This window comes from Poecilia reticulata, chromosome 1, assembly GCF_904066995.2.
Source record: "Poecilia reticulata chromosome 1, P_reticulata-male-v2, whole genome shotgun sequence".
Classification (NCBI taxonomy): domain Eukaryota; kingdom Metazoa; phylum Chordata; class Actinopteri; order Cyprinodontiformes; family Poeciliidae; genus Poecilia; species Poecilia reticulata.
In genome coordinates this window covers 14,765,196-14,790,143 of record NC_088830.1, presented here as the reverse complement: position 1 = coordinate 14,790,143, position 24,948 = coordinate 14,765,196, and the positions used below count along the sequence as shown (strand labels likewise).

Below are 24,948 nucleotides of genomic sequence, written 5' to 3'. Positions count from 1 at the left end.
GACAGAACTACACTGCCACCAAGAGCTCTCATTGTGAAATTACTAACATCTTCGAAAACCTTTACTGGTGATGAAGTGCAAAACATGAGCTCCAGACAAAATTCTGAACAAGCACAAAGTTAGAAGAGGATGTTATACATTTATTATTGAACCAGCTTTTGAAATCCAAAAGATGGGGGTTTGGGGGAGTAAAGGGTTTTAAAAAAAAATCATTGCACTACTTAATAAAGTATTACCATAAGTAACTCTCATACAAAATGTACAAATGTTTGTTAAAAATTTCATCATCATCATCATCTTAAGCCTTCAAATGGTTTTGGTTACAGACATAATACATAATGAAACTAATATAACACCATTTGAATAATACAGTTTCAGAGTTTGAAGAAAAACTTCTCAAACAACCCAGCGATCAGAATGAAAGCACGAATCATACCATTTGCGCCATATTCTAGTAGATAAAAAAAAATAGTGGGACTGAGGTAATTGCTAGTGTACCAGAAAACAAAACGATGCAATCGTACGACAAAAAAAAAAAAAAAAGGATGCATAAAATCACACATACGACATCTAGAAACGATGCAGTCCATACTGATTCCCTAGATTTTCTTCCTAAACGGACGACGCAGAGGAAGAGCGTACATAAATAACAGATTTAGACATTACTGTAGTTTGCACATGATGGAAAGAAAAAAAAAATACAAAAAAAGCATCTGCTTCGAATGCATTGGTTGTCCTACGATACGAGTTGGACCCAGAGAAGACGCGTAGGTAGAAAAGGCATTTCGGATGCAGGCCTCTAAATGTGGCTCAACAAACTTTTCAGAGCACTTCATGCAGTGTCTCCTGCAAATGTTGTGCGTTACGATGAAACAGGCAGCGAATACAACCTAACAGTAGTAGTTTGAATGGAACATCTTTTTCTATTATGATGAAAAGCCCAACGGGAAACAAGTAGATTAACCCCAAAATGTTCCAATGAAGGGTGGGATGAAAAAAATCTGCAGTTTTTGCTCCTAAATCTAACCTCAAAAGGTGAGATGATGTGCATAGAAAGAAATTATCTGAACAATCTACTGCTTTGTAGTTAAATACTTCTCTTTTTCTTTTTGCTGCTGAGTTATTCTGAACTGTTACCAACAAAAGGACGCAGCGTGATCTTTTACTTCACCTCTTTCGGACAGATTCAGCTTTAAAACCCCTTTGCCTGCATCTCAAGCAGAACATGTCACTACATCAACCAAAAGGACTCAGAAATAAAAACAGGTGTCTCAAGAGAAGGTGAAAACTTTGATCGGTTGCGTCGCTGCAGGTGACTGAACTCAAAACCGGTTTGTTCAGAACGCAAAGAAAGCAACGCAGGAATTCAATCGCTGTAAAGTGCTGAAGCCCTAGATCTGCCAGTGAAACAAAGTGGAGCCAATTAAAACCTGAAAAGTGTGTCAAAGTTGTTCCTGGTAGACAGTGAGAAAAATGAACTTTATCGCCGCCTGCGCAGAAGGCGACCAGCAGACACAATAACGTACTTAAATGACTCGCTCCAACCGTACGGAGAATAAATTAAGATTTTTGCAGAAAAGAAAGCTTGATTTAAAATTCAACTTCAATTTTAATATTTCTGAAGATATTTTACTATCAGATGCAACGTCAGTGTGTGGCTAAAGTTTATGATTTTACAAAACAAGAAAAGTCAACTTCCCAGAAGACAAAAATCTCACTTTAGAAATTTCCTAAAATTTTCCAAAGTATTCTCGACTTCATTTAAGTTCAAATCAATCCGAGAGGGGAAAACAAATTCTGCAAGTGTGGTTTATTTAGTTTCCCTTTGGGATCAATAAAGTATTTTTGAATTTGAATTATGAATCGTTCCAATAAGGAACTTTTCATCAATGGAACCACATTGACTTGCACAGAAAGAACAAAGTGTCCATGCAAAGTACTTTATCGTCATTCCACACAGTGAAATAAATCTTCGTTTCAAACAGGCTGCTTTAAACGTCAGGAAAACAAGGATAGCGAGAGATAAGTCTCTTGCGTTCAGTTCGACTCCCTTACAAAGAGCAAAATTTTAAAACAGCATTTTTTTTTCCACAACAAAATACGAAACCACTTTTTATGGTTTGTCATAATCCTTAGAAAACCGACTTTTAACAAAGACATTGTTGAAAACAATTACACGTAGGTCCTCTGTTCAGACATGGAAAAGTATTCATGGTGACATTAAAAACGGATTTGCAGCTGGGTGTGTTAAGAAGGTAATTCACAGCAACCGTCAGAAGATGGCAGACTAGAAGATGAGTTAAACAAAACAGAAGGCTTCAGAAGTCCAGGTATAAAGTAAGCAAGATTAAGCAGCAGGTTTTGACACCTGAATGCTGTTTCATGTGCAGTGGTCCCAGTCGTTTTGACAGAATGAGTCGGTTCACTTTTTATGGTCTACGCATCCAAAACAGGGTTTGGGGATCGTGGTTGTTTGAGGTCACTCAGAGTCCCGCTGGACCTCAGAGGCATCGGCTCGACAGATAGGACAGGTGCGGTTAGCCTGGAAAAAAAACAAGGACGTTCCAACGGTGAGAAATTAAACTTATGACTTCATGAAGAAACAAAAAAAACTTTGAAGACAGCTGCATTCAAAACTGATTTTCTTATTTTATGAGAGCGAAAACACAACTCACCTTAAGCCACTTATCAACACACTTGGCGTGAAACTCGTGATTACAGGGGAGAACTCTGAGGAGCTGGCGGGACTCAAAGTCACACATACAAACGACACATCTGCAGCAAAAAAAAAAAAAAAAAAAAGCTGTTAAAACTGCCGCCTGATGGGACAAGCGGAAAAGCACTAAAAAAAAAAAAAAAAAAAAAAAATGAAGCTACTCACAGTGTTTGTTCCGACTGATGGTTGTTGGGGTTAAACCTGTATGATGGAAGCTGCTCTATATCTGCCTTGGTCAAACCCCTGGGTTTGGCTTCCCCCAGCCGCTCGGCGAGGTTCAACAGGGCCTGAAGATTTCATGTAGAAAGTAAATATTCATCTTCTGGTTCACAAATACATTAAGTGGCAGAACTCAGTTTGTCCTACCTCATAGTTTTCCACTTCTCCGTCATCCACATCCAGCTCTAGGCTGATGGTAGGAGCCACATTCGGGGGAACAGGAAGCATTGACCTGCGAGTTAAAAACGGTGATCAAAATATGCTGCTGGGGTAGTCACGATGAGGCGTTCACCCAAAACGTGGCTTAACATGAGGAAGTGGGACTGGGGGGGCAAGAACACTTACAAGAAGTAAGGCAGAAAGCTGGGGTGGTAGGGAGACGGGGGCACAGCCTGCTGCGAGCGGTAACGGCGACTGGCGAATCGCCGAGGCATAAAGTGGGGGTACGGCTGCAAAACAGATAAAAAGCAAAGCAACAATTTAATCGTTGGATCGATGTGGGATTTAAAAACAAAAGTAAAAAAAATATTCCCCCTACCAGTGTGAAAAGATCTTGCGACAGGGGATCATGGTGTGAAAGGAACTGGAGCGGAGTGGAAGGCGGCAGGGCGGAGGGAGGCTGGTGGTGGTGGTGATGGTGGGCGTAGCTGAAGCTTCCTCCGACGGGGAGCTGCTCTCCCACTATATCAACCTCGTTTTCAATCCTCTGTAAGGGCTGAGATGAATATCCACAAAACCAAAAAATATGCATTAATATGGAACACACTGCTTTGCTTTTGTGGTAAATCTGAGCAAAAAGTAAGTACTGCAGTGAAATTTATTTGACGGTTATGTCATATTACCCTGGTGTACACTACGATTCTTGCATGGCTTTTGTCATTTAGAACTTTTTTCAAACTATACAAGCTAAGCAAATGTAAAGGGTAAGCATTAGTAGCAGATTGTTCGCATACCGATCTTGGCTGTTGAGTCTGAAAAGGCAAGAACTGTGTGGGCAGATGGGGCGGATGGTGGGAGAGATGAGGTGGAGGAGAAATCAGGAACTGAGGGTCACTAGACAGTAGTGAGGGAAAGGCGTAGGAAACCGGCAAATGATGCATCGAACATGCCTGTAACATCTGGAAAAAAAGAGGCGAGAAAGAGAAAAAGAAAGTCAGTCAAAAAAAAAAAAAAGACACTTCTTTTTTTTTATATCAACTGTAATGTGCCACCTTTGCCACAAGGTGGCGGCTGTGACTTAGCAAACCAACTTCCTCCTTCAAACTGGGAAACGTTAACACACGATAAGCCACTTCCTTTAAAGCGCAGAACCATGGAAACTGCAACAAACTGTGCAAACAACGCCACATGTTGTATACTGAGGAGTTTCTCTCACCGGATGGTAGTGTTGTCCGGCGCTGAAGACCACACTACAGGTGGGAACCTGCTGCTGAGAGGAGCAGGAGGGGGGGATGTGCTGACCGCTACACAGAGGTGCCGCCAGGCCGTGTGGAGGGACAGGGGTCACTGTGTAGGAGACGGGTATGTTGCCCTGCTGCAGCTGGAGAGAACACAAGCAGCTCACATAAAAACACACACTAACTAACACAGGTAAATGTCTCCAACAGCTGGCCAGATGCAAACTAACCCGATCGTGCAAGTCCAACACCATGGCTCCTTGCTGCTGTTGTGTTGCATGATGCTGTTGCTGATGGTGAGGATGGTGATGATGGGGGTGATGATGGGCGGCCGGGTGCAACAGTTGCGACGATAACGTGGGGGGGTGGAAGGCCCGGGGTTCCTCAGAACCCCGGCCTCCGCCGCCGGCTGTGGGGGGCTGAGGATAAGTGCTTGGAGTGTGTGCTGGGTACGTCTGATGCGCCGAGGGAAGGGGGTTGTGGTGGTAGTTTTCGTCCCGACGCTCAGACAGTGATGGGCGAGGCGTAGGTCCTTGAGCGGAGGGATGGTGATGAAGAGGCGGATGGCGGGACGGCCTGGGGAGACGGCCGCGTTGGCGCCTCGCGGGCGGACTGCAAGAGGGGACAGCAGATCGTTCGTTCCATTCAGAGACTTGCAGAGATATTTACACAGCTGGAGATTTTGCACATTTTGTGACGCTACATACGCAGAACATAGTACATGTGTAGGAGGAAAAACACGGTTTTCAAACTTGTTTTAAACCCAAAAAGTGTGGTTTGTCAGCTTGTCAGCCATGTCTTCATGGGTTTACAATTGTACCATATTATAGTTTTGAATGATAAACTGAACAACTCTTAATGATGTTCAAAGCTTGAGATATTATATCTCACCCTGCTTCAAACTTTTACTTCTACTGTGTTCATTTGACAAATATGTGTTTCCTTCACTGAAAAGCTGGATTTGTAACGAAACTGAAGTACACACAGGTGGATTTACTCATTAAATACCTACTGAGGCCAATTGGGTTTTTTTAGGGATAATAGTGAAAATGAGAGATGAAAACCAACTCATGCCACACTTTAGAGATTTACATTTGCAGTACAATTTAAAAACCGTGAATCATTTGCCTTCCATTTCAAAATGATGTTCTGCTTTGCGTTGATGTATCAAATAAAAGCCCAATAAAATACTTTAAAATCCACAAACGTCAATGTTACAAAATGGGGAAAAAAGCTTAAGGGCTGTGAATACTTTTGGAAAAACACTGTACATAGGAAACTGTGGCACAAAAAAAACCAAACAAACAAAAGGTTCTACCTGCGTCTGAGCCGTGGAGGAGTGAGGCACCTCTCCTGGTGGTAGTGTGTGTGAGGGTGAGGTTGCCGCCGACTCGGAGGTCCTGACTCCCATGGGCGGATGGGGGGTGACGGCGTAGATGGTAGCGGCGCAGATGAGGTCAGCTGCTCTAAAACGGACTGACTGGACAGCCTCTGGCGCTTCGGACTGGGGCTTTCCTCACTCTGCACAAGGGAGGGGAGGGGGAAACAGATGAGTATTGTGTTTAGTGACCCAGAGCACTCATATCAAATACATCTAGTTCACCGCTCTTTGTCCCTCTGGGGCACAGTTCATACTGTCAGACCCTAAAATCCCTTTGTGGCATACCTGTATGGTCCAAACCGCGCGTCTTTCTCCAGGTTTACTGCATCTACGAAGGGGAGCTTTTTACACCGTGAGCACACAGCGGCCCAGAGGGTTCAAAGTTACTTCCTCTCAGAGTGAGGAAATGCAAACAGGAGGCAAGCGCGTACAAGCCCATGTGCCAATCGCAAGAACACGCCCTCAGCTGGACATGTACTTTCTTGTGTAGTCAGAATAATAATAATAAAAAAAAGGCGGTAATGTACGCAAACACGGCCAAATAGCTGCGTGTGTAGTCATTCAGTTATCACTGACTCAAGAGCTATCATATAGCGTTTCCATCCCGTCGACTCATCTGTGAGTCACGTCACTTACAGTCAGCCGGTGACTCTCACACTTGGCACATGGTGAGGCAAGAACACACACAGACCTGCCCGTGTTTCAGTTGTTACTCATTCTCCCTTGCGATGAGTCTTGCGGTACTCAGCAGGACAACCAGGTTCTCTCTCTCACACACACACACACACACACACCCACACACACACACACACACACACACACACACACACACACACACACACACACACACACACACACACACACGCACACATGATTTCTACATCTACCTTTCACTCATGTTCCCCGAACGGCGCCCATTTCAACAAACCTTCACTCTAAAGTAGGAAAGTCATACTATGGAGTATTATTTATTTTTATTTTTTTTAAGTGACTCAGCTAGCAACTTTTTTTGCACCAGATCGAACACATGTACAGTTCAGCAGCCCCGAGAGCAGCAGTACGATAGCTAACAGGAAACAGCTGGAGAGCAGACTGCAGAAACACACGCAGTTATGGAAACGCCTGCAGACATGCGCAAATTCACACATGAGCAGCTGCCACTGTTTCTGCAGCCCATAAACACGACCTTCTGAAGATCTGCAGAGGCAAAAAAATAATAAAAAATCTAATGTGTTTGAACTGTGGGGCCATGAAGAGTTTACAGTAATAGTTTAGTCATAGTGCTGTGGTTTGATGAGAGCCTGAAGACTTTGTTGGATGTACTAACGAGAGCGATTTCCTTCAGTTGGGGCCAGAAAGCAAGAACTAGGAAAGTACTGAAATATAAAGATTTAGAGATGGATTGAGTTACAAGAAAAGAAAAACATGAGGTAAGGGTCGGAGACGTAACGATCACATTCGAGAGACCTTTTCAAGCCTTTCTGGCTGTGAGCAGTTGCCACACTGTGTGTGTAAGTAGTGGTTGTAAAAGACGGTTTTACTGTTTTTAAACAAGACAAAATAAGCTCCAGGACAATTTGCCCGTTTCTAATTTAAGAAACACTTTGTAAAATTACATTTCAGGGCATGTGGCTACTTTTAGCATCTAAAAAAAGTTGGCCACAAAAAAACCCCTCCAAAAACACAAAGTGGCGTGGGTAAAATGAGCAACATCAGTAGTGTCTATGTTTTGCCACCCTAAATTAGCAGCTGGCATCCCTCTGTAGAAACCTTCCTCTTAAATAGCTTCCATCAGCTTCTAAGATACACGTTTTTTCCCCCCTCTTTAAGCTATATAACCCACTGAAACCAGTCAATCGAGTATTATTCCTAAAGCAGCCGCTCTCACACTAAAGAGTGTTGTGGTTAGTGCAAACGAGTACAGCTAAGGTATGGTGAGTTTACCGTTCAGGGATATTTGAATTTCAGGCCTGCCGCTCACCTGTCAGGATGGGTGAAGTTAAAGATGATGCATGAAAGAACAGAACAGTTCAGTTTTTTTATTATTATTTTCACTTAAAGGTGCGGTAGGTACTTTCCAGGCACATCAAGTAGCTATGTTACCTTCATTTGTTATGAACGGTTGCACATATCAAACATGACTTAAAATAAATTTGACACCTTGTAATTGGCCTCTGTCTCTTTAAGAAGCTCTTCCCAAGACTCCCCCTTCAGCACATCATTACAACAATTGTTCTCATTTCGTCATTTACAACAGTTCTTAGAAACCCTGGACTGAGAAGTAGTTTCTATGATGAGATGACTTGCAGGTATGCAGTTCCACCAGGAGTTTCCTGCTAATTGCTGCTGCCACTAGTCTGGAGGAGCAGCTCCAAAGAGGAGGTTTGTGGAAATAGGTGGCACTTTCTAAGAGCAGGAAAATCAAGGATTCCTCAAACAGGATTGAAAGAATCAAAGCAACACTCCAGGTATGTTTTCAATGAGAGAATGATATAAGGTTATACAAACCTCAAAAAGTCAATTTTAACTATAAAACTGCTCCTTTAAAACATTTTTCTTCAAGAATCAAGAAACAGGTCTCCAAACCTGCAAAGCGTTTGCCTTCTTGTAACTTCAGTGACGCCTTCAACTTGTGCTAAATGACCTATTTTTGCTTTGGTGAACATGATGAAGAAAGTAACGGTATCGGAAATGAATTAGCACTTTGTAAAAGAACAGATAACACCTGTTCAGGGTGATTTCATTACAGTCAGTCCAGAAAACAACATCTACTCCTCTCCATTACAGAATGAAACTGCATCCCCTATCTGTTCTTCTTCCTTATTGGCTCCTCTTATCCACCCCATCACCCCACAACCTCTTACCAGCCTCGGCCCCAACCCCAAAACCCTTGGGACATGTACTGTGCCCATTTTCATATCTGAGCCAGACTCTTTCACCAGCGCACTCTCTCTACCCTGCTCAACAATCTCCTCCCACCCCACCCCCTTTCCCTTGTATCAGATAAGCTAAACCCATCTTTACCTCCCCATCTCCCTTATTCTTTTGCTCCATCTCCTTGTTTCCCCCACCCCCCCTTGTGTCCATCTCTGACCTGTCCCACACTCGGACTTGAATTCTGAAGGGGACAAGAGAGGTTGAGAAGGACAAATGCATACGTTCACTCCACAGACATGCAGACTATTTCCCATTAGTATGAAAGTTTGATGGGCCTGTCTCCCTCCATTAGAGGGAGGGGAACATCATCAGACAAAGGAGTGCACATGTCCTCCAGCGATATGCTATAATTTGGCCTCATGTTCCAAACTGCGGGTTTGTTTGCTGTGTTTGAACATATTTTCACAAGGCTAAAAAAAAAAAAAAGAACAAAAGATGAAAAGCTAAACCAGAAGAAGCAAACTAAAGTGCTCTCTGACTGATATTAAAGCAAGTCTTTGAAACTACGCACCCATCCATCCACTTCTCTTCACCGTCACTGTATTCAGTGCATGTAGAAACCAGGCGGGTCAGATATCCTGACACACCCTTCCACATTCTATTTCACAACATCCCCACTCGGCGTACATGCTTGCATCGACCCTCTCAGACAGCGACTCCGGCCTCCAGCTGTTGTGGCTTCGCCAATGTTGCTTGGAACCGAAATAAAGCCGGGAAGGCCTGCCGAGATCATGCAAGACAAAACAACAACCGAGTCCATGTTTTTCTTTTTTTTTTTTTGTCTCTTCAAGGAAGTCGATTTTCTTTTATGAAAGCGCACACTGAGCAAATATGGCCGTTTTCTGTTTGAGAGTCATTAATATTTACAGACATGCTTCCAGTAACGCTAATCAAGACGATTTCAAAGCTCCTCTTTGGCTCTTCCACCACTGTCCCTTCCTTCCTCATCCTGCTTTTTGCTTCTCTCACTCCAACCAAGTTCCACAGCTGGAGACTGAAATCATTAGCAACACCCCTCCCCTTTCTTCCCTTCAAGCTTTCTGCAACACTTCAGTGTCCAGCCTCTCCACTTTCTCTACTTTCTTGTTAATATATGCATGCTTTTAAAAGGTGCTCGCTTGTGCTTATTAAAATCATTTACTGAGTTCTACTTGAACTCCTTCAAACATACATTGCAGGCTTTTTCTGAAGACGCTTTTGGTCAAACATGCTTTGAAACAATGTTTTCTTTATTTTTTAAAAACCTAAAAGTAACTAAAAAATCTCAGCACCTTCCCTGATATAGAGTAACTAAACCGCAGTGCTGTGATTCTATTAGTGGAAACTGCAGGAGGAAATTCACATAAGGCTACTGGCAACGTCAAACCTGATCCTCTCATGACGGCGTTGTCGTTTTCAAAAGAATGACGTTCCAGGTCAAGCAGTTACGATAACCAGCATGTCGATGTTATATATATATATATATATATATATATATATATATATATACACAGTATATTAAATGTATTGTTTACCATAATTTACTACTTTGCTCTTTTGAGATCGTCACAGGTAATGGGGCTTTAGCAAACAATCATGTTCGTAAACAATCTGTCAATATATTTAGGACTACTCAGGTATTTATTTGTCATCTACGGCTTTCTTTGCAAACACTTTTTGTTTTCAGCACCATAACCTTTGTAGCACTTCACAGACTGCACACCTGTGAACCTCAGTCTGATTCTTTTACGTTACCATATAAACTGTACACCCTTGAGTAAAACATGATCAGACAATTGTTTTACTTTTTCCTTTGATCTACCAATTCAGAATCAAACACTTAAGCCAAATCTTCAGTGGCCCACTTTTCAATTCATAAAAGATTGGTTAAAACTTTGTAATTAGTGATTTGATTGGGCCAGGCAGGACTTGCTTAAGTTGGGATGTTGTGATGCACACTGACCAATCTCTTGGAATAAAAAAGGTAAAATCTCCAGATTAATTCTTTACTCAAATGCCAATTCCAGCATTCTCCTGAAAATATTCTTCCCTCAACAACCATGACATGATTTACTGTCCATATTATAATTTATTACCCAAATAGTCCCTAACGATAACCTCTTTTTTTGAATAATGTTGGCCTTAACAACCAGTGAGTGTTGGCTTACCTTATCCCTCTCCTCTCCATATGCATGGTCAGGGTGGCAGTGGTACGCTCCACCAGAAGCCCCTGCACATAACAAAAACAAAGCAGGTCATGAGCTGTGGGATATAATGATTCAAACAAGATAAAAAATATAGTTTGCAGATTGCTTATGACGATTGCATACAAATCTTGGAGTTTTATTCTGAGAATCATGATAACTGAATGCCCTTTCTCCCTCCCCCCCATCTATGCAAGACTGTAAACTTAAAAATGAGCCATAAAATGAGGTATTACTGTAAGGGGCACTATACAAATAATGAAAATATTTGTGTTTTTTTGGACCTGATAGATCAGCGTACCCAGTTATTGTGCGGTAAAATCTGTTTATCTGCAGCTTACTTAATCCTTTTGTTGTCATTTTCCTGAAGCCACCTGGAACCGGAAAACAACAACAACGACAACATGTTTGCGAGAAAGGCCTCTGACCACGTATGCGGCATAAAAGTCACTGAAACACATATGGTGTTCTCCCGGCTCAGTACGTATACATACACAAACAGAACAAACAGAGTAATCCAGGATTAGAGGAGCTTTCAGATGATACTGCCGCTTGCATCACCGCTAAGACGTTTACTCTTTTGTTTTACCACAATCCTTTCATCTTTTTTTTTATTGTCTTTGTCTATTTGCTTTGACTTTTCTTTTTTTTTTTTTTTTTCCTTTTGCGGTGGCCAAATCTTTGGTCGGGTACGTCCTGATCACAGATGGTGGCACCGGTACGCGCTCCAAGGGTAAACGCTCCCAAGGGCACGCCAAGCGAAGCAACCTCTACAATAGAAATGAAGAGAGGTAACCTAGAAGGCATGTGAGAAGAGCCCTTCATAAAAGAGCTTTACACCTATCGGTTGTTAGTGAGGATTTTTTTTTTTTTTCTTTCCTGATTCTAGTCTCCGTCTTTGAAGAAAAGCTCTGACTGACAACAAAGTAGTGCATGTAGAGGAAATGAAAGACGAGGCAGACAGAGTGAAGGTTTTCAGAAGCCCTCAATCGCTAAAAAAAATATATTCTTCTCGTTTTTTTTTTTATCTGGATGGGAAGCAACATAAATAACGTAACGCTTTTATTATTGAGGAAAAAATATAAGAAAAAATAAATAGCTAAAAGCCCAAATCCAGTGAGATAATTTAGGGCCGGAGAACTGACGAAGCATTCATGGGACTCGCCGGCTGCACAGCTCCCCTCCATGCAGCACTCATTCACTGATCACAATGGGCCAAAAACCAGCTTCCTCCCTGAATATGGTCTCACTCACACATTGTCAGAATCCTGTAAATTGAGTCAGAGGCGAGTCATTCAGTTAGACTCACTCTATAGAGCGCAACACTGAGGCAACAGAACATGTTTGAATGACATCATACCCGCTGTTGGGGTAACAGACGACACACTATTTAGCTCTGCAGTCTGGGCCTCCAGGACAGCTGAATAATAGGACTGCAGTATCAATTATAATGTGTGGGGAGACCGTCAGTTCTGTCCCTAAATCTAAGAAAGTTGAACAAAAGAAGCAGAAAACACAGTCAGCACAAAACTAGAGCTTCGTGAATCGCCTGTACTTTGGTGAAAGTAGATAGACGTCAAGAGCAACAACAACAAAATAGTCCCGTTTGTCTGTCTTGGGTGTAATTTGTGGGCGAACAGAAGAAAAAGCAAGAGCTGGTCCATGAAGAAAACATGAAGGAGGAACAACATGGTCCATGTGGTCAACCTCAAACATAAGACCTAACAGCAGCAGATATGTCTGCTTGTGCTTCAGTGTGTGTGGATCACAAACTTTCCACTTCAAAATGCAGCATTTTTACTTTCAGTCTGTTTTCTATTTTTTCCTTCACTTTGTATGACTTTATGACCACAAAAAATGACCTGCTTGGACTTTTATTGCCACCTTTTATCCCACCAATCACTAAACAACCCAGTTGTTTGGCGGAGAGGTAAAGCGTATCTAGTCCAAAGTCATTAAACATTAATCAATTCTTTGATGATTGTACAGTGAACTAAACAATTACATTGTATTGTAGCGAATGAGTAGTTTAAACTTGGTACAAATTCCAGCCAGAAAAAAATGTTTAATTTAATCCAGTTTTATTAATATCACACCTATTCACAACAAATGTCGTCTTCAGGCACTTCGCAAAAAAATAAACATTTCAGTTCAATCGTACATAAATCCCAATTGATTCTAGTGCTCAACCAATACAGTAAGCTCAGTTAATTATTCAAAGTGGCTTAAAAAGTTTCTATCCAAGTCGTGTTATCACAGAGTGACATGAACAAGTGAAATCAACGTGGAAATACTTAAGGAAGCCTACTATTTATTATATGTCAAAAACTCCACCAGTCTCTCAATTTTGAAAGTCAATTTAAAAATATGTTTTTACTTGCCTACAAGATTTTACTTTCTAACTGCACGTTAAACTACTGCCGATTTCATTCTGCAAGCAGAAGATGCAGAGCAGCTGTGGAGGAAGGAAAACGCTGGTGACAGGAAGAGGGCAAAGCATAGGTGAAGAAGAGGAGGAAATGGATGTAAGAGAACATTAAAAAAGTGTGAGAGCTCCGAGGAGGAAAGTTTGACAGGAAAGGACGTGGAATGGAGGAACAAACATGAGGAAAACGACTGGAGGAAAAGCGGCAGTGGAGGGTGAGGGAACAGCCAGACGGAGCAGAGTGGGGGTTGTGGCTTCTGCTCTTGACTGCTATTGATTTTCTGTACGACTCGGAGTGCATCAGCTATTTCTATCCATTTCCTCCACTTCTCCCCTCCCTTTCTTATCCTTGCACTGGCTAAGGTACCCTCCTTCTTCGTACGCCTCCTCCTCTTCACACTTTCCATCCCTTCATTACATCCCTCCCTGCCAGCGATCCATTTCCCTATCAGCCAACCTGTCTGTCTCCCATATATTCCAGCCGCTTTATCACACAGCATCCACATTTCCTGTCCTTGCCCTATCGCGCCATCTCTGTCCGTGATCCCCATCACCCCCCTTTTGCGCTCCAAGGTAAACTACCTCTTCCCGTTCCGGGCGACAAAACCACTGGAGAGAGCAGCTGGTTTGACGGATAAGAGCCGAGATAAGAAGCAGAGCAGCTGTACTGTAAGAACAAAACAGCCCAATGGACCGAACACCGACTGATGCAGCGCTTGCTAAAGAAAATTGAACATATGTGAAACACAAACCCACACATACATGCACGCACTTCTCACACCACCCCGCCTCCTGAACACATGTCACTGCACATTTCACACTGAAGCGGAAAGCTGTCACAGAGCATGTTGGTAAAGATTGCCCAGATAATGCTTGTTTTGAATATTTGATGGCACAAATGTGTGTGCACATTCCGCTTTTTGTATGTTTTCCTGTCGAGTAACATCTCCACCGTCACCATGTTCCTTTCGTTCCCCGTCTTAGCTGCCACATTAAAGTTGCTTATCGGTCTCTGGCTCTTAGGAGTAAAATTAAACATTAAACAAAATGCTTGTGAGCAGAAGTTTGTACACTTCATATTGAGAAGCCTGAGTGTAGATGTAGCAACTTTAAGCTAGCGCACAAACCCATTTATAGGGAAGATTAAAAAAAATATATATCACTCTCCAATTTAGAAAAAAAGTCAACAGGGAAGCACTAATCAGTTGTGTGAGCCCACTACTACTCTAAGCAAAGACAAAGATCACAAAATTGACATTTTAAACCATTCTGAGCATCTTATCCTGATAATTAGCAAAGTTAGCACAGCTACCAATACTAAAACATCGGTATTTGTGTGCACTTTCTAGAGAACACAGATATTCATCTCAACTCCGATATTTAAAAAAGGCTACGAACACTTCCAAATCCAGCATGACTGAAAAGTTTCGATCTCAAAAGGATAAAACCGAGCAGCTCAAACCGTACTTCATTTAGCCTTCCTATTATCTGCTTTGCACTTTTGTGCAGCCCAAAAGAACCACAGTCAGGTCTCAGTGTTTCAGAGAATAGCCTCTTACATTTCTGTGCTTCAACCAACTTCATTTTGAACTCCTGATCGATGCTGAAAACGGCCAACTTTGAGTCTTCCTCTCTCAGCAACAGCATCTACACAGAACAGCAGTTGTCAGCTCATATTGTGCCTTCAATGACAGGAAAAAGATTTGATTTTTGAATTTGTGACTAGCCCATTTCTCTGAGCATGTCTAGCTAACAGTAGCTAATTTAACTTAATTCAGTTTTTTTCTTTAAATATGCTTCAACACCATACCACTTTTAAAGTTGGAGCCAACTTTTATGCTTAAAAGTTGGAAACGCTGTGTATTCAAACAGAAACGATGTATTTGAGCATGAACAAGCGTAATTTCGTGACGACTGCTCTTGACAAATCAAAAATAATCCCTGTCTAAAAATGACAGATTTAATTTAGAAAGCACCTTTAACAGTAACTCAAAGCCTAGCCCTGCCAGAAATGCATGACGAGGCCCATCCAGCTTCAGAAGAAAATCCATGACGGTATTTCCACCTGTCATTTGTGATTTTTTTCCCCCCCATTTGAACTTATGAATTTAAGTGCAACATGCTGCTGCTTTTCCTGAAATCTTTTCAGAGATCTGCCATTACGACCGTTTTAGAAGCAAAGCCTTACAACCTGCAAGTACAAGTTTCTGACAGTCCCCAACAGCGTAAGTCACTGAGGAAGTTTGTGACGCATGAAACGCACGAGGCTAACCACTCCTTTAAACCATATGATATTACTCACTCTATGTTCTGCATTCACAGCCAAAATCGTCCTTCTCTATCCCATAGATACAAATATAAAACAGCTGATGAGCTGTGTTTTTAGATGGCTGTGGTGGGGTGGAGATACCGCTGAAACAAAAAAAGAAGTGCTCCCCAACTAACTTTGACCTTATCGTTAAAACATAATTTGAACTTGTGTCGAAGTCTCAGTTTGTATTTTTATACCACGGCGCAATTTATGTGCTTTAAAATTGAGTACATGAGACCTCACTGCAGATTGAATTTCTCTAAAAATGAATGGATAGTTTATAAAAGTGGGGTAGCTGTATGAATTCATGAAATAAATAGTAAAAGAAAAAAATAAACTTCTCCCGTAACAGTCTGGTTTTAAAGGTTATAAATTGGAAACTTGTGATTTAGTGACAGTTCTCTACCATTCCTGCAGCATACGGTGCCATATGCACAGTATGTTCAGCTGACTTTTTTCCTTTCTTTTTTGGCCACAATACAAACACAAATTTCTAAGACTTTCTAAACTGGATGATATCTGCCATATCTTAAAGATGATGACTGAAATAACTATATTTACCTTGTATCCTGGCCATGGATCATAATACAGGAAGGGTTTGGAGAAGGAAGAGTATGTTACACTTGACTAACTTTTTAAAGTACTCTACTGAACTTGCTTGAATAGTAGAGTCCTTTCCAAATTATTCACACCCCTTGAACTTTCTTACAGTTTGTCACAGACAAACACCTGGTATATTTTACACCTTCAAACAAAGAATTGAAGAATTTTGAAGACTAAGGAAAATTATGCGTTCTTTTGATCTTATTTGCGCGTTTTCCCCCATTTTTATGGTTTTATGGTTGTTCTTTTGGGGGTGTGGTGGAAATATTTAAAATATCTTCCAGTTCCTGTATCATATATTCTTTACAAAATTAAAGTTTATGGCTCTTTGAGAGAGCAAAATTGCACTATTATGCCATTATCAATACATTACTTGAAAATGGTCTCAAAACAACAATATTATTGTTTATCACAATGATTTCTGGGACAATTTGTTGTCATGACGGGCCTTGTTGCCAACACTACAAGAAGTGATTCTAATGCTCAACTAGGACTGCTTTGGTTTTCTACAACCTGAAGATCAACTTGGATATCACACTCGCTAAATAATCTTTGAAAAAGTCTCAATGTCACTCCCGTTTCATAATTGGTTTAGACAACATTGGGAAATTGTGAGATAAGTTTCCCAGAATAGGGTTATAAAACCCAAGTGAAATTTTTAAAAAGGACGTTTCACACGATGTTGCAGTCATCGTCCTTCTGAGCTCCAGCAAACAGAACAGAAAGCAACAGATTTGCTGCCATGACAGAACCAGGCCTCATCTCCTGAACAACTGGCCTGCTTAAATCAACAGAGACAGCCGGTCAACATGCAAACAGTCGGGGCAAACAGCACCGCCTGTCCATCCTTCTTCCTCCTCTCGGCGCTCAGTCAGGGGCTGCTCTACAGGTTGTAAGCTCAGAGGCTGTTTGCAAGTCGGGTTTCCTCTCTGTGCTTTGCTTACAGTGCTGCCCGTGATATCCTCCTCCTCCTGCCAGCTCCGGTTCGTGAGGTTTGCTCACATGCTCCCTTTCTTAATACTCCCAGGCCTCCATCTAATTAGCTCTCCCTTTTCTCTCCTCAACCTCTTTCTGCACCTGACCCTTCCTTTATAAACAGAAAATACGCGCTGCGCTTCCTCGCAACTCCAGTAAACCTGCCAAATCCCACACATGACGTCTTTTTAAACTAACCCTACTTTTTTTCTCTTTTTTTTTTTTGGAACATTTTTTGCACTCTTACTGGCCTTTCTCTTCTTTTTATATTGACATTTCTTAAGGCTTCAACTGACCTTTGGCATTCTTTCCCTCTTAGAAGTACTTTTTCCAAACCACAACAAAGCCCATCTCTTAGATTTTAGGCCACATTTAAGGTCACCAGTCCACTCTTCCAGGAATCCTGTCCTCCTGACCAAAGTGACTTCTTTGTTGTTTATTTGAAGTGAAAGAGCATCACGAAACCCCTACTAGTTGGTAAATCAGAGTGAAAGGGTTTCTCTTCTCACTGCAGGGGGTTGCCTGGGTGCCAAGACAAAGGAAAGTAAAAAAAAAAAGAAGAAGAAAAAAAAGAACTTAAACAATGTGAATGTTTCCAGTACTGTCAGAGACAGAGGGATGGAGAGGTAGATGTAGAGTGGCTGTAGTGTCTGCCTCGCTGCTGCTTTGGGCAATCCATTAAAACGATCCCTCCATTAGACAAATGTGAGGGAGGAGGCCAAAGAAAATGGATCGGAGGGGTACAGAAAGGGTTGAACGATCCGGAGGGGAGGGAGAAGGGAATGTGGCTAAAAGAGGACAGGCTGTGACAGAGGTGGGACAGAATCAGGACAGGATATCAAATGCTACAGACAGTGTTTTTTGGGCTTTTTTCCCCCTTTTTTTTTTTTGCTCGGATCAATCTGGCAGTGCTTTTTGCACACTTTGGGGACACTTATCTCAATGGACGTTACAATCCGAAAACCAGGTGGGCACGGTCGTGTGTGCAGCAAACAAGACGGTCTGTCAACGAAAAAAGGGAGCACTCAAGACAAACAAGAATGAACAAATGAGGTAGAGAGGACAAAAAAAAGGGACCAAAAGAATTACAGCAGACTACAAAGGGAAGAGAGGAGAGAGGGAGCGGGGCGGGGACTGAAGAGTTACAGGACAGCTTTATCTTTCATGTCCAATGCAGGTGACTAGCATGGGAAGGATGGATTAAGTATCTCTCCTTTTCTTTCACGCTCAGCCAACAAGGAAGGCTGATTCTGGGAATGAAGCGAGGGTCTAATAAGGAGTCTTGTTCTGGGAAGAGTCCAGATAACCAGCTGCTTTACTCTGCTAAAAGAATATTCAACTCCTAATTATCCTGAAACATTTCTATCGTCAAATGAGTGATTCAGATATTACTCAGCAATAATGCCCTCCCTCTGTGCAATAAATTTGAGAAGTTTCAAATGCTAAGTGAAAAGAAAAACAGCGTTATTAAAGTTAGTAATGTTTCCCTTTTTCCATATGTGTGCAATGCAGGCTTCAGTAAAAATGTGTTGACAAATCTGTAGCTGCTGTTTATATGCATATTGCCTGTTAGTAATGTGAGGAAAAGGATGGAGGGGAGCTCTGTCAGAGAGCCAGAACATGATGGGGAAACTGTGCTTTGGGAATACCCCTGTTTTTATTACGACATACTAGAAACACACCAACAACAAAAAAATGTTTTTTTTTACCTCAAGAGAACCATTTTCAGGCTGATCGGTCCTGTCTGTCTATCCAATCCGATGAACGGATGTCAGAAGCTCAACAGACAAATGCTAATTAGCACCAAGCGTTAATAGGTCATACAGACAACAACACTGCTCTCTGTGGAAGTTGCTACTGAGGGAAGGGGACTAAAGGTTAGTTACTGTTAACATGGGAGGTATTCAAATCAAAAGGAAAAAACAGAAATGCAAGAAGCTATTTAACAAGGAAATATTGTCTACTACATCAACGGTTCATTCGGGCAGCAAGAGAGAACAAGACATTTAGGAGATAACAGGAAGGTTGTAAAGCGAAGTTGCTCTATTTTATTGATTTTTTTTTTCAATCTGTGACATGTTGGCAATCTTTTGGAAACCCCAGAGTTCTACATTCTCCTAAAAATATATATACATGAAAACCTCCTTTTGTTATCCTAAAGATAGCTTAAAATGTAAGTAGGAATCATTTTGCATTTGGTCTATATCTGAAATCCTGTTTCACAGTTGGTTCTCTTTAACTTACATTTTGAATATTGTTTGGTTTTAGGGATTTGTTATCATATTATGCTTCTTAAAGAAAAATCAGAGATGGACAAACGTTATATTGGGAAGTCAAAGCTTTTCCCACCACATAGAAAATATAAGTTAATATTGTCAGTTTCCCTAAATGGCTCTCCCCTTTGGATCTTAAATACAAAATTGGGATATGAACTCAGGCCTGTTTTCATTGGCAGTGATCACCATATAGCGGCTAACCAGAGGTAAAGCTTTGTATGAAAATTGCCAGCAGGCAAGTTTCTGATTAATGGTACGAGAGGCATTAACTACATGAACTTCCTCTAACAAACCTCCGCACTCAACCAAGTGTACATCACAAAGAAGAAATATGTTTCTACAGAACAGTGATAAGATAAAAAAAGAAGAAAAAAAACATCACTGAGAAAAAAGATTTCAATCACTAAAGACGGTTTTTATGTTAGTCTGATGTTTTTTTTTTGTTTTGTTTTTTTTCTTTAAAACATATAATGCTGCATGACGCTGTATGGACCAGGCAAGCAAGCCAAACACACAGGGGAAATGGTAAAGCTCCATGTCCGAGTCATTATCTGTAGCACTGCAAAGACCTAACAAAAAAGAACAATGTCTTTTCTACTGTACTCAAAAAATATATATAAATAAAATAATCACTCTTTTTAATATACAGTCAAACTTCAATAATCCTAATTTCAGACAAAATGCCTTGACCAGAACAGCCCTGCTACCATTTTTATAAGACATCTACAATAGACAGTAATGAGTGATCGTCTCCCTTGCTGATCGTAAAGAGATTTTAACAGAGACCAGGGGAGGAAATGACACAGGTAATCAGGTTTAAATGCTGCAGACATTTGTGTTATTTGAGTCACAGCTATGGTAAGACTGAAGTGCAGTCGTCCTGTGTGCAGGTTCTGGTTCCCAGCTCAGATACTCTCACTAAACATCCTTGCAATGCCTTCAACTGAATTCAGCTTTGATCCAAGTACAGTTTATTCATTCCATCCACTGATTCAAGCAATCCCACATGTCATAAATAAGCTATTTTGACAGTGGAAATTACAGGCTGCTAACTCTGATGACGAAAAGGACGTGAATGATGCAGGCTGGTATGGCAAGTCCTTAATCGTCTTTCAATCTCTCTCCCATGTCACTCTAAAGAAATACAGACAATTCCTAGCCAATCAGTAAGCATGACACTGCTCAGAAAATGTGCACGGTTTGGGGGCCTGTTTGCTTAGACAGGTTCAGCTGTTTTAGTCTGGCTCTGCAGGACAGGTAATTCCAGTCTCAATTAAATGCTGCAGGGTTCTTTGAACACACCAACAAGCACTTTCTGTTTAAAGGTGCCTTTGTTTTTATTCTAATGAACCTTCAAAGACTGATTTTATTTCATTTTTTAATAGGAAGTTTTGGTAAGCTGAGTGCTGTTTTGCTGGATAACATGACTGAGGAAGCAGAATTTTAAAATAAATGAATAGAGTTCAATATGACAACACAAAAATACCAAACACATAGTTTAAAGCTTTATCTCTATGACCAGTTAGTTAACAGCCGTAGCATCAAGATTTAGTTTGGTGAAATATGTTCCCTCATAACTTTTTTGGAGTGTTTTGTGTCTGCGTTAGACAAAAAAAACGAATCGTTAACCAGGCTTTGGAGAAGGTGAAACTCTAGCCGAGGTGTTTCTATGTTACACGGTTCACTGCACTTGAATTGCTGTCTGAGAGTGACCCTGCATCTACACCCAGCAACAACCCCACACTCAAAGTTCATCTTTGTAAAGGAAAACATCAAGACATAAGTTACCAAGGCAGCTGCTGGTAAAAACATAACTCCAAGCATCTTTAGAGCCAACACAAACTGCAAGTGAAAATTACTTTTTTTTTGTAAACCTGGACATAAACAAAACTGAATGCATCATAGCCAGAGCTAAATCTTCAATTACACACTTTCAATTAAGCTAATACAGTATGTAAAGTGTCTAATCGTGCAATTTGTTTCGTTAGAAACCGCATCAACAAATAGTCTTACTCCACATAGAAAGGAAAAACCCCATGCCTACTTCGGACAAACTTTAGCCTGTGCACAACGAGTCTTGTTACCTAGCTACAGAAGTATTTGTAGAATTGACTAAATGTGGAGGTGCTGCACCGCTTTAACAAAGTGAGGTTTACATCCTGTTCTCAGCTGTTCTGTTGACTTGAGGCTGCCCCAGTCCACACACACACACACACACACCAACAAAAATGCCGCTGCTGTTCATTAAACTACTGGATAAGTGTTAACTCTGCACCGCCCAGACAAGCCCATGTAACACCCCGTCTAATTAGAGCACATCAAACGTCTCCGCACATACACAAACAGTACTGTCATGCCAGCCCTACAGGGCAGTCACCCCCTCACTGTTTCAATTTGGCTCTAAAAACACCCCCCGCCCCGCCCCAGACTGCCATGCATCCCTTCAAGGCAGAGGTTGTGTGAAAACAAAAGTCCAATAAACGTGAGACTTCTCTTTCACTGACAAAAGTCGAGTGGGGACATGTACCTGTCATCGGGATGTGGTGCGCCCCGGGCACCGAGGGGAGCCGGTGAATGCCAGGAGGGGCGTTGCTTCCCGGTGCTCGCTGCTGGTTCTCCGGGTGATTGCTGTGAGCTCCGAGCGGTGCGCAGCCGGCTCCGTGCTGCTGCTGCTGCTGCTGCTGCTGTTGGTGCTGGTGGTGGCTGGACACCGTAACTCCGGTGTTGTTACTCCCAACCCCGTACTGCTGGTAGTATCCAGACCGAGAACGCGATCGAGTCCGAGGGGGTTCCATAGTCATTTGGTGAGGGTGAGAGAGGTGGAGGAGGAACGAGGAGGCGGCGGCGGCGGTCGGGGACTGCGGCGGAGAGCCGCTGGTCGAACCGGGCTGTAGAAAGCTGTGGCTGAAACTGAAGCCCCCGAACCCCGCTCTGCCCCCCTCGGCGGCCCCGTACTCTGTACGCTCCGCCGACTCCGCCGCCCCCGCCTCCTCGAATAAATCAGCCCCTTTAGGGACAGGCTCCGGGGTGGAGGGCAGCCGGGGGCAAACTCTGGGCTCCTGAGTCGCTGGCTGTCCAGCGGTTGCGATTGGCATTTCCTTTCGGGGGATTTCCTCTACTTCTTTTTTTTTTTTTTTCTGAGCTTTTTCTCTCGTTTCCTCCCACAGCAGCAGCTTTAAGGGGCTGTTGGGAGAGAAAAAAAGTTTGAGAATGAAATAAGTTAAAAATGTATGTTAAGAAAAGTTAATACTTAGTAGCACTTCGCCCACTACACACACAACAAAACTGGTTCAACAACTAGCGATAAACCCCCTTCACAGAAACTCTTGACACAGACATGATCCTCAATTTCGTATTTAATACAAATATGCGTAAATGTAATGTTTTAAAGTAAAATCACCCGCTTTGAATCAACATTTATCCAATCGCTCATTGACAACGTTTACTTAATCGGAGTTTAACTTCGGGGGAGGCTAACGCTGGGGGAGATGCTAGGGTTAGTGCGCAGAGATAAATGCGATATTACTATTTTCTAGCCAGTTAAACAACCGCGTTTCTATACCATTTCACCTAGTCATCATTGTGTTTTCTCCTTAATTAAGTTTACATTAACTTTACCCTTTATTTAAACTTGTTTAGCCAGTCTGCGTAATGTCGCTCGTTAGCTTGGCAAGCCTCGCCAACCAACCAACCCCTCCTCCAGCAGCGACCAGCACAAGAGAAAAAAAATCCCGGAGCTAACGAGCAACGCCACAAATCCCCTTAAAACGCCGGGTAACTGGTAGAAAAACGTTTAAAAAATGATCCAAAATTGGTTTAAGTTGGGTTCTTGGCGTTACGTTGAATCGCCGGGTGGTGGTGAGTCCCCCAGCTGTGAAGACGCGAACAGCGAAGCGCTGAGAGAAAGATTGGAGAGGAAAAAAGTGGTGAATCTAGAATTGGAAAGAAAGAACCGGGGCTAAAATTAACACGGTCAAAAGATAAGACCCCGCCTCAGAGAACACCGCTGAAAGCAGGTCAATCTCCCCCGTCTGGAGTACGTACTTTACCAGAAAAGTCATACCTTCAACGCGCTCCTATCTGTCGATATTATTGTGAGCCCTGTGAATGTGAGCGTATGAGCCCAGTGTGAAATGTGACAGACCGTCAACGCTCAAGACGGATTTCACGACGCTCGACCAATCGATGCCAGAGAAAACGATCGTGTTTGAAGTCTCTCTCTCTCTCTCCCCGCTCCCATATCCACTACAATTGTTATGCTTAAAGAAAATCAGTGCACATCTTAATTATCTTGCTTACTTATGCTTTGATTGTTCTGACGTTTATGCTGCACGTTTTTCTTTTTGGGTTTTTTTGTAAAACATCGAATCTGAGTTCGGTAATTGATTTATCTCCCCTGTTAAATCAGAAGCTTTGGATAGCAGAGAGGCTGGCTAAAAGGGGCTTTAAATTATTTATTTACAATTGCTCAGCCTACCCACTGCAGCTGTTTCCTCAGGAGCCGAAAGTTCGCCTCAAAATAAGTATTTTGCTGTTCATGCAAAAAGTTATATGTGAACTACTTCTCAGTAGACATAATATAAGAGGGTTGGATCCACCACAGAGTGTGAAGTATATGTACGTTTTGTTTTATGTAACACTAGAGAACAATTTGCACCATTTATCTGCCTCCAGTGGGTTTGTACATTCGCAATCAAACTAAAGATCGGTGTAATCCTTTTACACTTAGTTTTGGGACTGATGATAAAGTAATTTGTCATTTTGCAAATCTTTATGAGCTGCTAAGTTAGAATTTAAACTGTAAACTAAATTAAGTGTAATAAACTGCTCATTCACTAAATTTTATCTTCTCGCCTACATAAGTTGCTTGTCTAGATAATATATACTTATCTAAATGTTCTTCACTCGAACGATGTGCTCAAACTTTTTTTTGGTTGTTTTTATGCATTTGTTTTTAGTTTATTTTACCTGCCTGTGCCATGGCTTTGTTGCCCTGTGAAAGCCAAATTGCACACATTAAGAACATTGAATATAATTAAAAGTTCATTTATTTCAGTGGTTAAATGTAGAAAATATAACTAATGTTTATAAGGAATTATTACACAGAAATATATTAAGAATATTTACTTCTGTTAATTTTCATTCAGGACTATAAAAAAAACAGCTGTAAAAACATTTTTAAATACAGAAATGTCAGCCCACTGAAATTTATACTGTACATTTACAGTATACACGCTCAATACTTGCTGCTCCTTTTGTATGAAGTACTGCATCAGCGCAGTACTTGGCTTTGTTGATGAGCTAAGGAAGCCCATTGCTGTGGGTTATCTTCACTGCTGGTTCTGGTGTTTCATCTTCCACTTGTCAATGCCTTATAGATTTTCTAAAGGGTTTAGGTCAGGCGAGTTGCTGGTCACTTCAAAAATAGTTATTCCTTAAATCAAGCACTTATAGAGAAATGCCAAAGCTTGCTGGAAAATGAAATGAGCATCTCCATAAAGATTGATGGCAAAGGAAAGCATGAA

The 24,948-nt window shown here is 41.7% G+C and overlaps 1 protein-coding gene across 2 annotated transcripts; it reads right to left on the bottom strand.

The window, feature by feature from the left end:
* Positions 1-119: 119 nt before the first annotated feature.
* Positions 120-23,591, bottom strand: rnf38 (ring finger protein 38). 2 transcript variants are annotated; one of them, XM_008408245.3, is made up of 13 exons: positions 23,487-23,591; positions 21,951-22,606; positions 10,798-10,859; positions 5,651-5,853; positions 4,563-4,944; positions 4,311-4,475; positions 3,889-4,053; positions 3,474-3,650; positions 3,281-3,384; positions 3,083-3,167; positions 2,882-3,003; positions 2,676-2,775; positions 120-2,542 (listed from the first exon to the last, which is right to left on the bottom strand). In XM_008408245.3, the coding sequence occupies exons 2-13, from the start codon at positions 22,516-22,518 to the stop codon at positions 2,480-2,482; spliced, it is 2,196 nt and encodes a 731-aa protein (XP_008406467.1). In that variant the 5' UTR covers positions 22,519-22,606; positions 23,487-23,591; the 3' UTR covers positions 120-2,479. The 2 variants fall into 2 exon arrangements, with proteins under 2 accessions (XP_008406467.1, XP_081463140.1); XM_081607014.1 differs by lacking the exon at positions 23,487-23,591 and adding an exon at positions 23,042-23,451.
* Positions 23,592-24,948: the final 1,357 nt, after the last annotated feature.